General features: G+C 43.8%; 1 protein-coding gene across 2 annotated transcripts in view; it reads left to right on the top strand.

The window, feature by feature from the left end:
* Positions 1-17,193, top strand: part of STAG2 (STAG2 cohesin complex component) — a 221,829-nt gene extending 204,636 nt beyond the window's left edge. For both annotated transcript variants that reach the window (XM_077285110.1, XM_077285109.1), the window contains exons 30-35: positions 11,049-11,254; positions 11,341-11,530; positions 11,638-11,748; positions 12,515-12,641; positions 15,165-15,242; positions 16,902-17,193. In XM_077285110.1, the coding sequence (XP_077141225.1) occupies positions 11,049-11,254; positions 11,341-11,530; positions 11,638-11,748; positions 12,515-12,641; positions 15,165-15,242; positions 16,902-16,925 (736 nt within the window). In that variant the 3' untranslated portion in view covers positions 16,926-17,193. The remainder of the gene's footprint in view (positions 1-11,048; positions 11,255-11,340; positions 11,531-11,637; positions 11,749-12,514; positions 12,642-15,164; positions 15,243-16,901) is intronic.
* Positions 17,194-17,923: the final 730 nt, after the last annotated feature.

Consider the following 17,923-nt stretch of genomic DNA (forward strand, 5'->3'; position numbering starts at 1 on the left):
AAAAAAAAAAAAAATTCCTAAATAAATAATAATAAAAAAAAAATATATTGTTCCAATAAATATTTTCTTTTAGCTAAATAAAAAAAAAAAAAAAACAGTACACACATTTAGTATCGCCGCATCCGTAACAACCCGACCTATAAAACTGTCCCACTAGTTAACCCCTTCAGTGAACACGGTAAAAAAGAAAAGAAAAAAGAGGCAAAAAACAAAGCTTTGTTATCATACCGCCGAACAAAAAGTGGAATAGCACGCGATCAAACAGACGGAAATAAATAAACATGGTACCCTTGAAAACATCATCTTGTCCCGCAAAAAACGAGCCACCATACAGCATAATCAGCGAAAAAATAAAAAAGTTATAGTCCTCAGAATAAAGCGATGCAAAAATAATTATTTTTTCTATAAGAGTTTTTATCGTATAAAAGCGCCAAAACATAAAAAAATGATATAAATGAGGTATCGCTGTAATCGTACTGACCCGAGGAATAAAACTGCTTTATCCATTTTACCAAACGCGGAACGGTATAAACGCCCCCCAAAAAGAAATTAATGAATAGCTGGTTTTCTGTCATTCTGCCTCACAAAAATCGGAATAAAAAGCGACCAAAAAATGCCACGTGCCCGAAAATGTTACCAATAAAAACGTCAACTCGTCCCGAAAAATCAAGACCTCACATGACTCTTTGGACCAAAATATGGAAAAATTATAGCACTCAAAATGTATCGCAAAAAACATTTGTTGCAATAAAAAGCGTCTTTTAGTGTGTGACGGCTGCCAATCAAAAATCCGCTAGAAAACGCGCTATAAATAGTATATCAAACCCCCCCCCCCCTTCATCACCCCCTTAGTTACGAAAAATTAAAAACATTTATTTATTTCCATTTTCCCATTAGGGCTAGGACTACGGCTAGGGCTAGGGTTAGGGTTGGGGCTAGGGTTAGGGCTACAGTTAGGGTTAGGGTTGGGGATAAAGTTGGGGTTAGGGTTTGGATTACATTTACGGTTGGGAATAGGGTTGGGATTAGGGTTAGGGGTGTGTCAGGGTTAGGGGTGTGGTTAGGGTTACAGTTGAGATTAGGTTAGGGGTGTGTTTGGATTAGGGTTTCAGTTATAATTGGGGGGTTTCCACTGTTTAGGCACATCAGGGGCTCTCCAAATACAACATTGCGTCCGATCTCAATTCCTGCCAATTCTGCGTTAAAAAAGTAAAACAGTGCTCCTTCCCTTCCGAGCTCTCCCGTGCGCCCAAACAGGGGTTTACCACAACACATGGGGTATCAGCGTACTCAGGACACATTGGACAACAACTTTTGGGGTCCAATTTCTCCTGTTACCCTTGGGAAAATACAAAACTGGGGGCTAAAAAATAATTTTTGTGGGGAAAAAAATAATTTGTATTTTCACGGCTCTGCGTTATAAACTGTAGTGAAACACTTGGGGGTTCAAAGTTCTCACAACACATCTAGATAAGTTCCTTGGGGGGTCTAGTATCCAATATGGGGTCACTTATGGGGGGTTTCTTCTGTTTAGTTACATCAGGGGCTCTGCAAATGCAACATGACGCCTGCAGACCAATCCATCTAAGTCTGCATTCCAAATGGCGCTCCTTCCCTTCCGAGCTCTGCCATGCGCCCAAACGGTGGTTCTCCCCCACATATTGGGTATCGGCGTACTCAGGACAAATTGGACAACAACTTTTGGGGTTCAATTTACACTGTTTCCCTTGGAAAAATACAAAACTGGGGGCTAAAAAATAGTTTTTGTGGAAAAAAAAAGGATTTTTTATTTTCACAGCTCTGTGTTATAAACTGTAGTGAATCACTTGGGGGTTCAAAGTTCTCACAACACATCTAGATAAGTTCTTTGGGGGGTCTAGTTTCCAATATGGGGTCATTTGTGGGCGTTTTCTACGGTTTAGGTACATTAGGGGCTCTGCAAATGCAACGTGACGCCTGCAGACCATTCCATCTAAGTCTGCATTCCAAATGGCGCTCCTTCCCTTCCGAGCTCTCCCATGCGCCCAAACGGTTCCCCCCCACGTATTGGGTTTCAGCTTACTCAGGACAAATTGGACAACAACTTTTGGGGTCCAATGTCTTCTCTTACCCTTGGGAAAATAAAAAATTTGGGGCGAAAAGATCATTTTTGTCAAAAAATATGATTTTTTATTTTTACGGCTCTGCATTATAAACTTCTGTGAATCACTTGATAGGTCAAAGTGCTCACCACACATCTAGATAAGTTCCTTAAGGGGTCTACTTTCCAAAATGGTGTCACTTGTGGGGAGTTTCAATTTTAGGCACATCAGGGGCTCTCCAAACGCAACATGGCGTCCCATATGAATTCCAGTGAATTTTGCATTGAAAAGTCAAATAGCGCTCCTTCGCTTCCGAGCTCTGCCATGCGCCCAAACAGTGGTTTACCCCCACATATGAGGTATAAGGGTACTCAGGACAAATTGGACATCAACTTTTGGGGTCCAATTTCTTCTCTTACCCTTGGGAAAATAAAGCAAATTGGAGCTGAAGTAAATTTTTTGTGTAAAAAAGTTAAATGTTCATTTTTATTTAAACATTCCAAAAATTCCTGTGAAACACCTGAAGGGTTAATAAACTTCTTGAATATGGCTTTGAGCACCTTGAGGGGTACAGTTTTTAGAATCCTATAAATCCCTCAAAATGACTTCAAATGTGATGTGGTCCCTAAAAAAAAAAAATGGTGTTGTAAAAATTAGAAATTGCTGGTCAACTTTTTCAAAATTTGTTTCCAAAATTGTGCTGATGTAAAGTAGACATGTGGGAAATGTTACTTATTAAGTATTTTGTGTGACATATTTCTGTGATTTAATTGCATAAAAATTCAAAGTTGGAAAATTGCGAAATTTTCAACATTTTTGCCAAATTTCAGTTTTTTTCACAAATAAACGCAGGTAATATCAAATAAATTTTACCACTATCATGAAGTACAATATGTCACAAGAAAACAATGTCAGAATCATCATGATCCGTTGAAGTGTTCCAGAGTTATAACCTCATAAAGGGACAGTGGTCAGAATTGTAAAAATTGGCCCGGTCATTAACGTGCAAACCACCCCCGGGGCTTAAGGGGTTACCATTTCTCTGTACACTGATATACAATGAAGGGAATAATTATTTGGTCCCTTGCTGATTTTGTAACTTTGCCCACTGACCAAGACATGAACAGTCAATAATTTTAAAGGTAGGTTAATTTTAACAGTGAGAGATAGAATATCAAAAATAAAATCCAGAAAATCGCATTGTATAACTTATATAAATTTATTTGCATTTTCCTGTGAGAAATATTTTTTAATCCCCTACCAACCATTAAGAGTTCTGGCTCCTACAGACCAGTTAGACATTCCTAATCAACTCGTTACCTGCGTTAAAGACAGCTGTCTTACATAGTCACCTTTATAATAGACTCCTGTCCACAGACTCAATTAATCAGTCAAACTCTAACCTCTACAACATGGGCAAGACCAAAAAGCTTTATAAGGATGTCAGGGACAAGATCACAGACTGCACAAAGCTGGAATGGGCTACAAACCCATAAGTAAGACGCTGGGTGAGGAGGAGACAACTGTTGGTGCAATAGTAAGAAAATGTAAGAAATACAAAATGACTGTCAATCGACATTGATCTAGGGCACCATGCAAAATCTCACCTCGTGGGGTTTCCTTGATCGTGAGGAAGGTGAGAGATCAGCCTAAAACTACACAGGGGGAACTTGTTAATGGTCTCAAGGCAGCTGGGACCACAGTCACCAAGAAAACCATTGGTAATAACATTACACCGTAAAGGTTTAAAATCCTGCAGTGCCTACAAGGTCCCCCTGCCCAAGAAGGCACATGTGCAGGCCCATCTGAAGTTTGCAAATGAACACCTGGATTATTCTGTGAGTGACTGGGAGAACTTGCTGTGGTCAGAGGAGACAAAAATTGAGGTCTTTGGAATTAACTCAACTCGCCGTGTTTGGAGGAAGAGAAATGCTGCCTATGACCCAAAGAACACCGTCCCCACTGTCAAGCATGGAGGTGGAAACATTATGTTTTGGGAGTGTTTCTCTGCTAAGGGCACAGGACTACTAAACCGCATCAATGGGAGAATTGATGGAGCCATTTACTGTAAAATCCTGAGTGACAACCTGCTTCCCTCCGCCAGGACATTAAAAATGGGTCATGACTTGGTCTTCTAGCAAGACAATGACCCAAAACATACAGCCAAGGCAACAAAGGAGTGGCTGAAAAAGCACATTAAGGTAACGGAGTGGCCTAGCCAGACTTTAGACCTTAATCCCATAGAAAACTTATGGAGGGAGTTGAAGCTCTGAGTTGCCAAGCGACAGCCTCAAAATCTTAATGATTTAGATATGATCTGCAAAGAGGAGTGGACCAAAATTCCTCCTGACATGTGTGCAAACCTCATCATCAACTGGTGTGCTTGCCAACAAGGGTTTTGCCACCAAGTATTAAATCTTGTTTGCCAGAGGGATCAAATACTTATTACTCTGTTGCCTCATTGAGGGACACAGGACCATGGGTGTTGTGCTGCTGTCCACTAGGAGGCGACACTATGCATAATCTGAAAAAGATTAACCGTGGCTCCTCCTCTGCAGTATACACCCCTGGACGGCGTCAGCCTTCTCCAGTTTTTGCTTAGTGGCTCCTCCTCTGCAGTATACACCCCTGGACGGCGTCAGCCTTCTCCAGTTTTTGCTTAGTGTCGCATAGGAGGCACACCTAAGATTTTTTACTCCGTTTTTTTCGACGGATTACAGATGAAGAAAAGTGGGTCTCCTGTGTGACTCCCGGCATGGCTCCTTCCTCGGCCCCCTATTACAGGGTGCCCAGTTAAAGTAGAGATGGCTATTCCCCATGTCGCTCCTTCCCCAGTCCCTCGGGTGCTGGTTCGAAGTCGAGACCCCCCCTCGTTTCCCAATTCCTCTTGGTTTCTGGGTTGTGGTCGAGGCGAGGATAAAGCCCCCTGATGGTGACAGCAGCACCCTCCCTAATCTCCCTCGGGGGGCATTAGGTTGAGACGCCTCAGGTAGGGCCTGTACAGGCAGCACTCTGCAGCTCCCAGCAATGGGCCAACCAACACACTGCGCCTGCATCTAGGGACCCCAGCCCAGCTGCGGGCTCCTGTTGGGGCCGGGGGGAGTGCAGGCAGGCATGGCACAGACAGACACAGGGCTTCCTGCACCCCTGTCTCTGCGGCAGTACCAGCTCTATACTGCCTCAGGGAGACCCTAACCGGGTTCCCCCTTCCGCTTATAGCCCCACCGCCATCCTGCCTTTAAATGCCGAGGGGTCCGGTTCAGATCCGACTCACCCCCCACCCCCACCCCCCAGACTTCCGCGCCGGCCTGGAGCCTTTCTGGGCATCAGGCATCTAATTTAGGCCCCGGCTTCGGCCTAGCTGAAGCCGCCGGCTCATCTCTGCCCCCCGGCCCGCCCCCCGGATGACAAATGACTCTACAGTGTCATAGAGGGGGTGGATCGAGACAGAAAGGGCGCGTTTTTACACAGCTTTGCCGCCTTTTTTCTCAGCTCTTCGTCCCCTGCCTCTTCTCGGCGGCCATTTCTACTGCAGCAAGGATTAACCCTGCATCTCCCGGTCAGCAGGACCAGGCCAGCCAGTCTCCGGGGGGCACAGAACTGTGGATCTTCGTCGCAGGACCTAGGGGCAAACTGGCGGGGTAAGATCACAGCTGGGTTGTTATACTCGGCTGTGAATCCATATTCCCTATAAGGCTCCCCTATAGGGTCCTCTGCATAGCTACCCCTGTAAGGTCCTCTGCAGGACCTTTTGCACTCTGTGCACTATGCCGGGCTCAAGGTCCAGGAGAACCAGGCAGGACTGCTATTATGCATTCTGCACAGCCTGCAGGACCGCTCTCCCCAGTGGCAGCACGTACTACTGCGTCAGAGCCCCAAGAAGCCCCTGCCAATGCCTCGGTGTCTAATGCCTCGGTGTCTAATGCCACGCCGGAATGGGTCCCTCAGAGGTCGCAATCTATGACGCAGTCTATAGATAACAAACCTCCACATTGCTTCAGGCTCTGCAGAGTCATGCCTCGGCTATGACCATTACCCAGCAAAGGGAGGGCTTGACTCAGGAACAGAACGACCTGGCACATCCACGTCTAGGTCAGGACGCAAGCAGACAAGTCAAGTCCATCTGCGTCATCCCATAGCACACGGTCATCCCCTTCTAGGGAGATACACCGTAGTTCCAGGTCATCTAAACCGTCCCAGTCCCGTTCCAGGGGCAGACAATGCAGATTTCCGCAATCCCCAACCAGAGAAGGCCTCCTCCCCAGCTCACCCAGCAGGGGACGCCTCAGTGATACACAGGATTCGGAAGGCATCTGTGACTCCGACTCAGACAGGGAAACGGAGGGGTCCTTGATCCCAATCCCCCCTAGCAATACAGCGCTAGTCGAGGACATAATCTCTTCCATCCATCGGGTGCTGGACATTTCTAATCTGCCACCAGAGGCCCCAGAACAAGATTTCCTTTGAAGGACCTCTGAAGCCGCCTAAGGTTTTCTCTAACCACCCAGAGTTTAAAGCGATCCTTAAAAAGCAGCTCTCACAGCCTGAGAAAAAATTTGCTAATCGCAAATATCTGGAGGCAAAGTACCTTTTCCCACAGAAGAACACCAAAGAATGGACAGATCCACCCGAAGTGGACCCCCCAGTCTCTAGGCTGGCAGCACAGACCCTCTTGTCACTGCCAGATAGCTCAACCCTCAGGGACGCAGCAGACCGGCAGGTAGAACGCATGGCTCGTTCAATTTTTTGAGGCGGCAGGGGCCTCCCTGGCTCCTGCGTTCGCTTCAGTTTGGGCTGTCAAGGCCATCCTGGCTTGGGCCAAAAATTTACAAGCTGGCCTCCAAGCATCTGCTCCTGAGCTGTCAGACCAAGCGGTTCAAATAGCAGTTGTAGCAGATTACATGCTTCATGCAGCTCTGGATTCAGCAAGGGCCGTAGTGGGGATAGCATCAAACGCCATCATGATTCGGCGTATCCTCTGGCTGTGTAATGGAAAGCAGATGCAGCCTCAAAGAAGTCCCTCACACACCTCCCGTATCTCAGTGGGTGACTTTTTTCGGTGAAGAGTTGGACACAATGATATCTAACGCCACCGGGGGTAGTACCTCTCTCCCTCAACTGAAACCTATACGCACTTACAAGAAGTGTAACAAACTCGATTCCGATCCTTTTGGAATTCCTTGGGCTGGTCCGTCTCGCGTCCAGCTCGTAACCGTTCCCCACACAGGGACAACTCACGGTCGACGCAAAGGTCGGACAAGACCTGGCAGTTAAAAGCAGGCCAGTCAAAGCCCAAAGGAGGAAAACCTCAGACTTTTTTCCTCCTCATGACTCACGGACCCCGGAAGACATCCCACCCGTAGGCGACTTTGCTCTTTTCAGCAAGTCTGGATGCCTACTACAGAAGACAGGTGGGTCAGGGAACTAGTGTCTTCCGGATACAAGATAGAGTTCACCTCCAACCCACCGAACCGATTCTTCCTCTCTGTTCCCCCAAAACCGCCAGCCAAGGCTCGTGCCTTCCACCAAACGGTTTCCTCGCTTCTTCAAGCAGGAGTCATAGTACCGGTTCCTGCGGCCGGTTGCTTCCGAGGCTTCTACTCCAATCTATTCGTAGTCCCCAAGAAAGGAGGCAGAATACGGCCCATACTGGACCTAAAACAACTCAACAAATACGTACGGGTTCGTCACTTCCGCTGGAGTCCCTTCAAGTCCATCATTGTGTCCATGGAGAAGGGAGAATATCTCACCTTCATAGACATACAAGATACATACCTGCATATACAGATTGCACCTTCTCATCAGTTTTTTATCAGGTTCGCAATCGACCAGGACCACTACCAGTTCGTGGCTCTCCCGTTCGGACTCGCCACGGCTCCCAGAGTGTTTACCAAGGTCATGGCAGCCACCATGGACGTCCTGCACTCCAGAGGCATAGCAGTCGTTCCATACCTGGACGATCTACTCATCAAGGCTCCTACCTTCAAGGACTGCGAGCTCAGCGTCTCAATCACAACCGATACTCTGTCGCATGGGCTGGTTAGTCAACCTACAAAGGTCATCACCAACCCTGAGTCAGTCTCTGACCTTCCTGGGAATGCTATACAACATCTCCAGGGGTCTAGTGCTCTTTCCCAGGGACAAGGCACTGGCTCTCTGCCTAGGAGTTCACATCCTCTTCCACAAACCCCCTCGATCTCTCCGGTTTGCCATGAGAGTCCTCGGCAGGATGGGGGCAGCAATAGAAGCCGTCCCATTTGGCCCAGTTTCACCTCAGGCCTCTCCAATTAGCCATTCTCAAGTCCTGGGACAGGAATCCTTTTTCCTCTCGACAGGGAATTCCAGCTAATGTCGTCAACCCAGGAGGTCCCTGCACTGGTTGCTCAAGCCAACCTCGCTAGCAAAGGGGAAATCCTTTCTCACAGGTCAATGGAAGGTTCTGACCACCGATGCGAGCCTGACGGGTTGGGGTGCAGTGCACCTACACCACAGGGCAAGTGGTCCCCAGTGGAAGCGACCATGCCCATCAACATCCTGGAAATTCGTGCCATCCTCCTGGCATTGAGGGCCTTCCATCACTTACTTGGCAGTCTCTCACATTAGAATACAATCGGACAATGCCACGACTGTGGCATATGTGAATCACCAAGGGGGGACCCGCAGTACCCAGGCGATGCGAGAAGTGTCACACATCCTCCACTGGGTGGAGGACACAGGCTCGGTTCTCTCGGCGGTCCACATTCCGGGTGTGGACAACTCGGAAGCAGACTTCCTCAGACGACAAGGAATAGATTCGGGAGAGTGGTCTCTCCATCCTGAAATTTTTCGCCAGATCTGCTATCGCTGGGGGACCCCAGATGTGGACCTAATGGCATCCCACTTCAATGCCAAGGTCTCCAACTTCATGGCCAAAGCACACGATCCGCGGTCGCTCGGAGCAGACGCTCTGGTTCAGGACTGGACCCAGTTCCAGCTTCTGTGCATTTTTCCACCTCTCCCCCTGTTATCCAGAGTGGTGAGGAAGATCAAGCAAGATGGAGTTCCAACCATCATAATCGCACCTGTCTCGCCCAGACGTACATGGTACGCCGACGTAGTACAACTTTCAGCAGATGCCCCCTGTCGCCTCCCCGACCGCCCGGATCTTCTATCACAAGGCCCGTTCTACCACCAGAACTCAGGGGGTCTCAATTTGACGGCGTGGCCCTTGAAACCTGGGTTCCAACCCAGGCAGGGCTCTCGACGGACGTTATTAGGACCATGATCAGGGCACGGAAGCCAGCCTCTGCCAAGATCTATGACCGTACCTGGAAAGCTTTCTTTACCTGGTGCGAATATCGCGGCCAGACCCCATTCCCTTCTTCCCTCCCCAAACTACCTGGTTTTTCTCTAATCGGGTCTGGTGGCCAGGCTGTACCTGGGCTCACCTAAGAGCCAGGTGTCAGCCCTCTGTGCTTTTTTTTTTTTTCAAAGGCGCATTGCTACCAAGCCGCGAGTAAGTACTTTTCTTTAGGGGGTTTCCCGATTGGTTCCCCCCTACAGACGACCACTAGAAACGTGGGACCTCAACCTGGTCCTGACAGCATTGCAGGAACCACCCTTCGAACCCCTTAAGGAGGTCCCGCTCCGCCTTCTCTCCCAGAAGGTGTTTTTTTTCCTGGTGGCAATCACCTCACTACGCAGGGTGTCTGAACTGACAGCACTCTCCTGCAGACGGCCCTTCCTGGTTTTTCACCAGGACAAGGTAGTTCTCCGTACGGTCCCATCCTTCCTTCCGAAGGTTGTGTCCAACTTCCACCTCAATAAGGAAATTTCTCTGCCTTCCCTTTGTCTGGTCCCGGTTCATAGCGTGGTGAAGGCTCTGCGTGCGCTTGACCTTGTCAGGGCATTGCGTATATACGTGTCTAGGACTGCGTCCTTCCGGAGGTCTGATCCCTTTTCCTTCTTCCGGAAGGCGGCCGCAAGGGTCTGCCAGCTTCCAAAGCTACCCTTGCCAGGAAGATTACATCCACCATACAAGAGGTTTGCCACCTTTAGAATTCTCCTCTTCCAGCCAGTGTTACGGCACACTGTACACGGGCGATAGGGGCCTCCTGGGCCATGCGGCTCCAGGCTTTGGCATATCAAGTGTGTAGGCGGCCACTTGGTCTAGCCCACACTCGTTTACTAAACACTTCAGGGTTCATACCCAGTCCTCAGCGGAAGCGAGCCTGGGTAGATGTGTTCTGCAGGCGGCGGTGCCCCAAGTATAGGGGCCTGTCTGCACAATATTCGTCCATTGCTTCCCACCCAGGGACTGCTTTGGGACGTCCCATGGTCCTGTGTCCCCCAATGAGGCGACAGTAAAGGAGATTTTTTTGTACTCACCTAAAATATTTCTCTTAGCCTCTAATTGGGGGACACAGCTCCCACCCTGTTTCCGTTTTCGGGCCGTTGTTACTGTTGAGTTCTTATATTGTTCTTTGAGCTCGTACATAGTGGCCTTCTTATAGGCATGTCTATGTTATTCATGTTTCATTCCTCCTACTGCTTTTGCACAAAACTGGAGAAGGCTGACGCCGTCCAGGGGTGTATACTGCAGAGGAGGAGCCACGGTTAATCTTTTTCAGATTATGCATAGTGTCGCCTCCTAGTGGACAGCAGCATAACACCCATGGTCCTGTGTCCCCCAATTAGAGGCTAAGAGAAAGAGATTTTACGGTGAGTACACAAAAATCTCCTTTTCTCGCTGCAAAATGCAAATAAATTTATATAATTTATACAATGTGATTTTCTAGGTTTTATTTTTTATATTCTATGTCTCAATGTTAATTTTAACCTCTTAAAATTGTAGACTGTTCATGTCTTGGTCAGTGGGCAAGCTTACAAATTCAGCAAGGGATCAAATACTTATTTTCTTTACTGTATACTCAGCATTAATGGATGTATTGCTATTGAAATAATGCAAATTTGTTTTTTTTTCCACAGATATGCCTACTTGGAAAAGTTTATGACCTTTCAAATGTCTCTCAGAAGAGAGGATGTCTGGCTACCACTCATGTCTTACAGAAACTCTTTATTAGCTGGGGGAGATGATGACACGATGTCTGTTATGAGTGGAATGAGTGGCAGGGGTTCTTCAGTAAGGAGTAAAAAGGCAAAACCAGCTACAGGCAAGCGGAAAATACCAGAAGGTACTTGGCAACTACAAAGTCTATGAAGGTCTGCTGTTTTGAAAGTATTATCTTTTTAAATGTGCAATATTTATGTTTTATCTTAGCGGAAGAGAGTAGTAGCAGTGATAGCATGTGGCTAAACCGGGAACAGACAATGACTACACCAGTCATGATGCAAACTCCACAACTAACATCCACCATCATGAGAGAACCCAAAAGGTTACGGCCAGAAGAAAGTTACATGCCCGTTTACCCCATGCAGCCTGAACATCACCAACCTGCCATGGATTATAAGTAAGTGTTTGTGACCACATTCCTACAGCCATGTAGAGATTTTCTTCTGGATTTATATTATGACGCAAGATTGATGCTAAGATTATTACGCCTGAAATTGTGCTCAGTACACAGGTAACGTGGATGCTTGCCCAGCGACAGCAAGAAGAAGTAGCAAGACAACAACAAGAGAGAGCTGCAATGAACTATGTGAAGCTGCGGACTAATTTGCAAGCCATGTAAGAAACGTAGCTCACTTGCCTAACCCGGTTCTGCAGAAGGATACACTCTTATCAGTTTTGGACATTGTAGTGCACCAGTGGGCGGCAGGGGCGCGGCTGTGCCTGTGCTATCATTAGTAGATGCTAACTGTAATTTATAGGCAAAATCCCAGTGCAGCGGCCAGAATTGGAGAGCTGTCACCCCAGGGGCACCCTGTGTCTTAATGGCAAGAAACAACCTGGGCAATTGCGAATTGGCCTATTAAGCCCTGCAGTCTTTACTGCCTAAAATTAGAAAACCATAAAAAATAGCTATGGCGGTATTGTCCCTCCCCCTCAGAGGAATGTGTCATAAAATGTCAAATAAATAAATCACATTTTGCAGTTTTCTCACTGATCACTTTGTCTCATAGTAGGCTAATACTTCCTATTCTAATTGAGATTATTTTTCAACAGTCTCATTATCCTCACAGCCTGGATTACAATCACTGAAATCCTGTATACTTGTGTTTATGTATAGTTTACAGCTAGAATAAATGTTGGTCACCGCTCACCTCCTCACCCCTCCTGCACAACAATCTGCAGAGGTCACAGAGCATGCCTAGATTATTTTGCCGTACAAGACAATTAGTCATTGCAGTCTTTAATCATAAATTTCAATTAGATTATAAAAAAATATTTATCCTTATTTGGTTAAAATTGTATGCAAATAGCCTCTTCAGAGAGGAGACTGACTTGAACTGTAGTACCATGAAATTCATGTCATGGCTTTTCCTTTATAAAGACGGCGTAACCCTGGGTTAATGGAAGATGATGAAGAACCAATCGTTGAAGATGTAATGATGTCATCTGAAGGCCGAATTGAGGATCTTAATGAGGGCATGGACTTCGACACAATGGACATAGACTTAGTAAGTTAGATTTATGGGTGTAGACATTTTTTGGTTGACGGATGTGTTTATTATTTTGCTATTATTTTAGCCAGCATAGTTTTGTCCATATGGTTATGTTTGTTTAAAACAATGAATGAAAATGTAATTTCCAATTAGTTTCTATAGGGGTTGTCCAGGACTGCCAACATCGCAGTCCTAGACAAGACCATTAATTTTGGGAAGGTTGGAAAGGGACATAGCAATAAGTAATACCAACTCTCCTTCCAATTAGAGCATTTCAGGATGGGCTTTCAATGTGTGTATCTGTTAGGATCTGACAGCACCCGTAGAAATGACCAATATATATGTGTTAGTTTGAAGATTTGTCCCCAAAAGGTTTTGTTTGATTACAAATAGACTTTTTCATTTCCACGCCTTGCTGTGATAGTAAATGTAGAAAAGTAGAGATTTCCCACTACTTGATGCATTGTTAGGGCAAGGTAATTGCATAGGCATTGCCAGTGCGTACCCATCTAATCACTGACCTTGTGGCACTGTAACCTCCTTAACCTGACTTGGCAGGTGCATATTAGTATTTCTATATACAGTACAGACCAAAAGTTTGGACACACCTTCTCATGTAAAGATTTTTCTGTATTTTCATGACCGTGAAAATTGTACATTCACACTGAAGGCATCAAAACTATGAATTAACACATGTGGAATTATATACTTAACAAAAAGTGTGAAACAACTGAAAATATATGTTATATTCTAGGTTTTTCAAAGTAGCCACCTTTTGCTTTGATGACTGCTTTGCACACTCTTGGCATTCTCTTGATGAGCTTCAAGAGGTAGTCACCGGGAATGGTCTTCCAACAATCTTGAAGGAGTTCCCAGAGATGCTTAGCACTTGTCGGCCCCTTTACCTTCACTCTGCGGTCCAGCTTACTCCAAACCATCTCGATTGGGTTCAGGTCTGGTGACTGGAGGCCAGGTCATCTGGAGTAGCACCCCATCACTCTTTCACACAAACTGAATGGAATAGCATGCCGCTGCAAGATGCTGTGGTAGGCATGCTGGTTCAGTATGCCTTCAATTTTTAATAAATCCCCAACAGTGTCACCAGCAAAGCACCATCACACTTCCTCCTCCATGCTTCACGGTGGGAACCAGGTATGTAGAGTCCATCCATTCACCTTTTCTGCGCCGCACAAAGACACGGTGATTGGAACCAAAGATCTCAAATTTGGACTCATCAGACCAAAGCACTAATTTCCACTGGTCTAATGTCCATTCCTTGTGTTCTTTAGCCCAAACAAGTCTCATCTGCTTGTTGTCTTTCCTTAGCAGTGGTTTCCTAGCAGCTATTTTACCATGAAGGCCTGCTGCACAAAGTCTCCTCTTAACAGTTGTTGTAGAGATGTGTCTGCTGCTAGAACGCTGTGTGGCATTGACCTGGTCTCTAATCTGAGCTGCTGTTAACCTGCGATTTCTGAGGCTGGTGACTCGGATAAACTTATCCTCAGAAGCAGAGGTGACTCTTGGTCTTCCTTTCCAGGGGCGGTCCTCATGTGAGCCAGTTTCTTTGTAGCGCTTCATGGTTTTTGCCACTGCACTTGGGGACACTTTCAAAGTTTGCCCAATATTTCAGACTGACTGACCTTCATTTCTTAAAGTAATGATGGCCACTCGTTTTTCTTTACTTAGCTGCTTTTTTCTTGCCATAATACAAATTCTAACAGTCTATTCAGTAGGATTATCAGCTGTGTATCCACCAGACTTCTGCACAACACAACTGATGGTCCCAACCCCATTTATAAGGCAAGAAATCCCATTTATTAAACCTGACAGGGCACACCTGTGAAGTGAAAACCATTCCCGGTGACTACCTCTTGAAGCTCATCAAGAGAATGCCAAGAGTGTGCAAAGTAGTCATCAAAGCAAAAGGTGGCTACTTTGAAGAACCTAGAATATAAGACATAATGTCAGTTGTTTCACACTTTTTTGTTAAGTATATAATTCCACATGTGTTAATTCATAGTTTTGATGCCTTCAGTGTGAATGTACAATTTTCATAGTCAAGAAAATACAGAAAAATCTTTAAATGAGAAGGTGTCCAAACTTTTGGTCTGTACTGTACATGCACAGTTTTTGATAGTAAATTGTAAGAGAGAGAAAAATAAAATTAAAAAAAAGCATTAGTAAAAAATCTAAACTAAACAAAATAATCTCCACAATGCAAAGTACCATTTAGAATCTTTATAGATGTTACCCGCAGTATAGTTTTTGTCTCACTCGATAAAATAAGTTTTGGCTCCATAGTTGTAATACACACTGTAGAAAAAAAATGCATATATTTTTCAGTTTTTTTTTCCATGTTCTCTCTCCTCACTTATTGGTGGGTCATCAGTAAACTGATGTTGAAAAAAAAAAAAATATTGCAGCCTATTTCTGAAGTACAAAGATGAGTCATATGAGATTTATCATTGCAGAGTATATTTCATGTAATTCTAGTTTTTTAGGAAAATGCTTATTCTACTTGCTTTTTCTTTCCTTTAGCCGCCATCTAAAAACAGACGAGAGAGAACAGAGCTGAAGCCTGATTACTTTGATCCTGCTTCAATCATGGATGAATCTGTAAGCTTAAAATACATAATCCCTGCCATTCTAAAAATAATGAAGTAAATGTGCTTTGTAAGTGAATGACACGCGCTTCATTCTGGGTATACCCAATGAAAACTACCTAGAGAACGAAGTAGGGTTATACACAATCTGTTTAGCAAACCTTGTAGCCAATCATGTACAGCAATGTATTGTCGTTGTATATTTTGTATCTGTAATTGCTAACCACAAAACTTTATTCTGTAGTGCAAATTTTTATTTTTTTAGGATTTGACTGTTATATAATGTTGCTCTGCTGTAACAGACTGGTCCGAACAGGGTTGGCTAATGCTCGGAAGCTGCACATCTCACTACAGCCCTTAGGGCTCATTCAGATTTCATCAGTTTGGTCAAATTTTCATCAGTTTTTCTCAGATGGAGGAAAAAAAAGTTTCTCCAGCTTCTATCAAAAACTCTGAAAAATGGACAGCACATGGATGGCATCAGACTGTCTGAATTTTTTTTTTTGTCACTGATCCTTTGACTTGCATTGGCGATTTTGAGCCAACACTCTGATCAATATTGGATAAATCTCCATACTTTTTTGCTAGGGATTTATGATCACCAAAGAGGGATCCCCCTTACATTCTTTTGCCAGATGCAGAATCCAATGCAACTTTTTTTTGCCCTCAGCCTTTCATTATGTAATGCTGGGAAAATCTTTGCTTAGTGTAACTAGTCAACTGTTCACTTTATTGCAAACGTAACTGCACTTTTTGAAAATGTGTCAGAAGTTCTATCTCCATTTTTTTTTTAAATGTTATGCCATGTGGGTAGCGTTTATCAGGAAGAGTGAGGCCAACAACTGCCCATCAGATTTACTATGCTTTATGCTATAAATTTCCACAATAGTTTGTGCCAGACTAAACTGGTGTAGATTTTAATTTGGGGGGAATATACAGCCCAAATTTGGTGCGTCTTATTTCAACCAGCTTCGTTTATACCTATGAAATGCCAGTTTTAGCAAATTTCCCCCATAGTCTCAAAGGAGAGCAACATTTGCCTGAGCCAATCTGTCGCCACATTTTAGTGATTGCTGTGGATCTCAGCCCCAGATCCATGCGTGTTCCAAAAATTTTCTGAAAGTGCAGTTACACCTACTTTGGTGGTCCAGGATTTATGCCCCACTGATGCCACCTTCTGACATGTGTCAGTGACACACAAAAGTTGATCGTAAAACATGGATGCAGGTGCCTGTGTGAGGCCAGTTCTGTCTTCATTTGTCTAGGAAAGTATCTGTTTTGAAGTCGTTTTTTTATTATTATTTTTTTGGCTTTACCTAAAATGTTACCTATTATAAATTCATATTAAGAGTCTCTACAAATACATTGAGCTACTTTACACAAGAAAAGTTTGTTAAACCACTTCACGTAAAATAGCGCATGTTTTCCTAAGTTTGTAAGTGAAAAGACTTGCAGATGCTGTCATTCACTAAAATAGACAGATGATGGCAGCAGAGCACATCTTCACAGATATAGATTTCATAACATTTCATTATTTTATTTTTTTTTACTTTAGTGCTATCATTTTCACACACACCAACGTAAAGCCTCTTTTTTATGTTTTAATTTTCCATTTCTATCTATCTACATTTTTACATACTCCTAACTTCCATTTGTTTTTTTTTCTTTCTAGGTTCTTGGGGTATCAATGTTTTAATACCAGTTCATCTATCAACTCTGTGGTGAAGTTTTTTTTTTTTTTTTTTTTCTTAAATGGAAGAGAAAGTTTTTAATGACAGATTTGTGGTAGATAAAAATGAAATTCTGTACAGAATTTTCTCTAAGGAGAATTTGATATGCTTACCAAGATTAAGTGCATTGAGGGGCAGTTTTTGAATGCCTGAAAAAAAATAAAAATAAAAAAACAAAAACTAAAGGACAAGTAAACAGTTTGCAAATAAGCTACAATGTATAATTTTGGAAAATAAATCTTTTATTTATATATATTTAGATCATTCAATTATAATGCCCTGTCTTTTTTTTTTTTTTTTCCCTTGTTTTTTTGTTGATTTCAGGGGAAGAAAAAAACTCCGCCAGTGAATGGTGTTGATCTTTTTACCACTGAGGAAACTGAATGGAGTTTTTTCACTATGATTTGCAATGGTTACAGATCATTTTCCTTCATATTTTGAACATCATGACATTTTTAATGGGTACTCAAGGTGTTCCGAACATATATATATATTTTTTTTTAAAAACTTTTGTTTTAAATGTATATGCCCATTTTTTAAAAATACTGTGTTAATGGAAAGGAGCCTTAGTGAAGCCTTTTTCAGATCTTTTCTTTTGAGGGTTAACTGCCCGAAGGTATTGAAACCATAACCATGCTTTCTCATTAACCAACCTAAAAGTTTGCTTGTCCTTTTTAAGAAACCTGTAATGTCGTGAAAATCCTTCCAGTAGTGCCACTGTATTTTGTCTCCAAATAAAAAGAAGCTTATTGTAGTATGTTTGCAGAAAAAAAAAAAAAGAAAAAAAACTTTAAACAGAAATTATACAGCTTATTAGAGTGTGGGAATAGGGTTCTAAATTTTAAATAAAATTATATATATATATAAATTGGTGCTGATTTTATAATTGCGCAGTTTGTTTAGTTTTTTCTTACTTTTAAATTCCAAGTAAAAAAAAAAAAATGAGGTTTCAGAAATATATTGA

Source organism: Ranitomeya variabilis, chromosome 2 (assembly GCF_051348905.1).
Source record: "Ranitomeya variabilis isolate aRanVar5 chromosome 2, aRanVar5.hap1, whole genome shotgun sequence".
In the NCBI taxonomy this organism is placed as follows: domain Eukaryota; kingdom Metazoa; phylum Chordata; class Amphibia; order Anura; family Dendrobatidae; genus Ranitomeya; species Ranitomeya variabilis.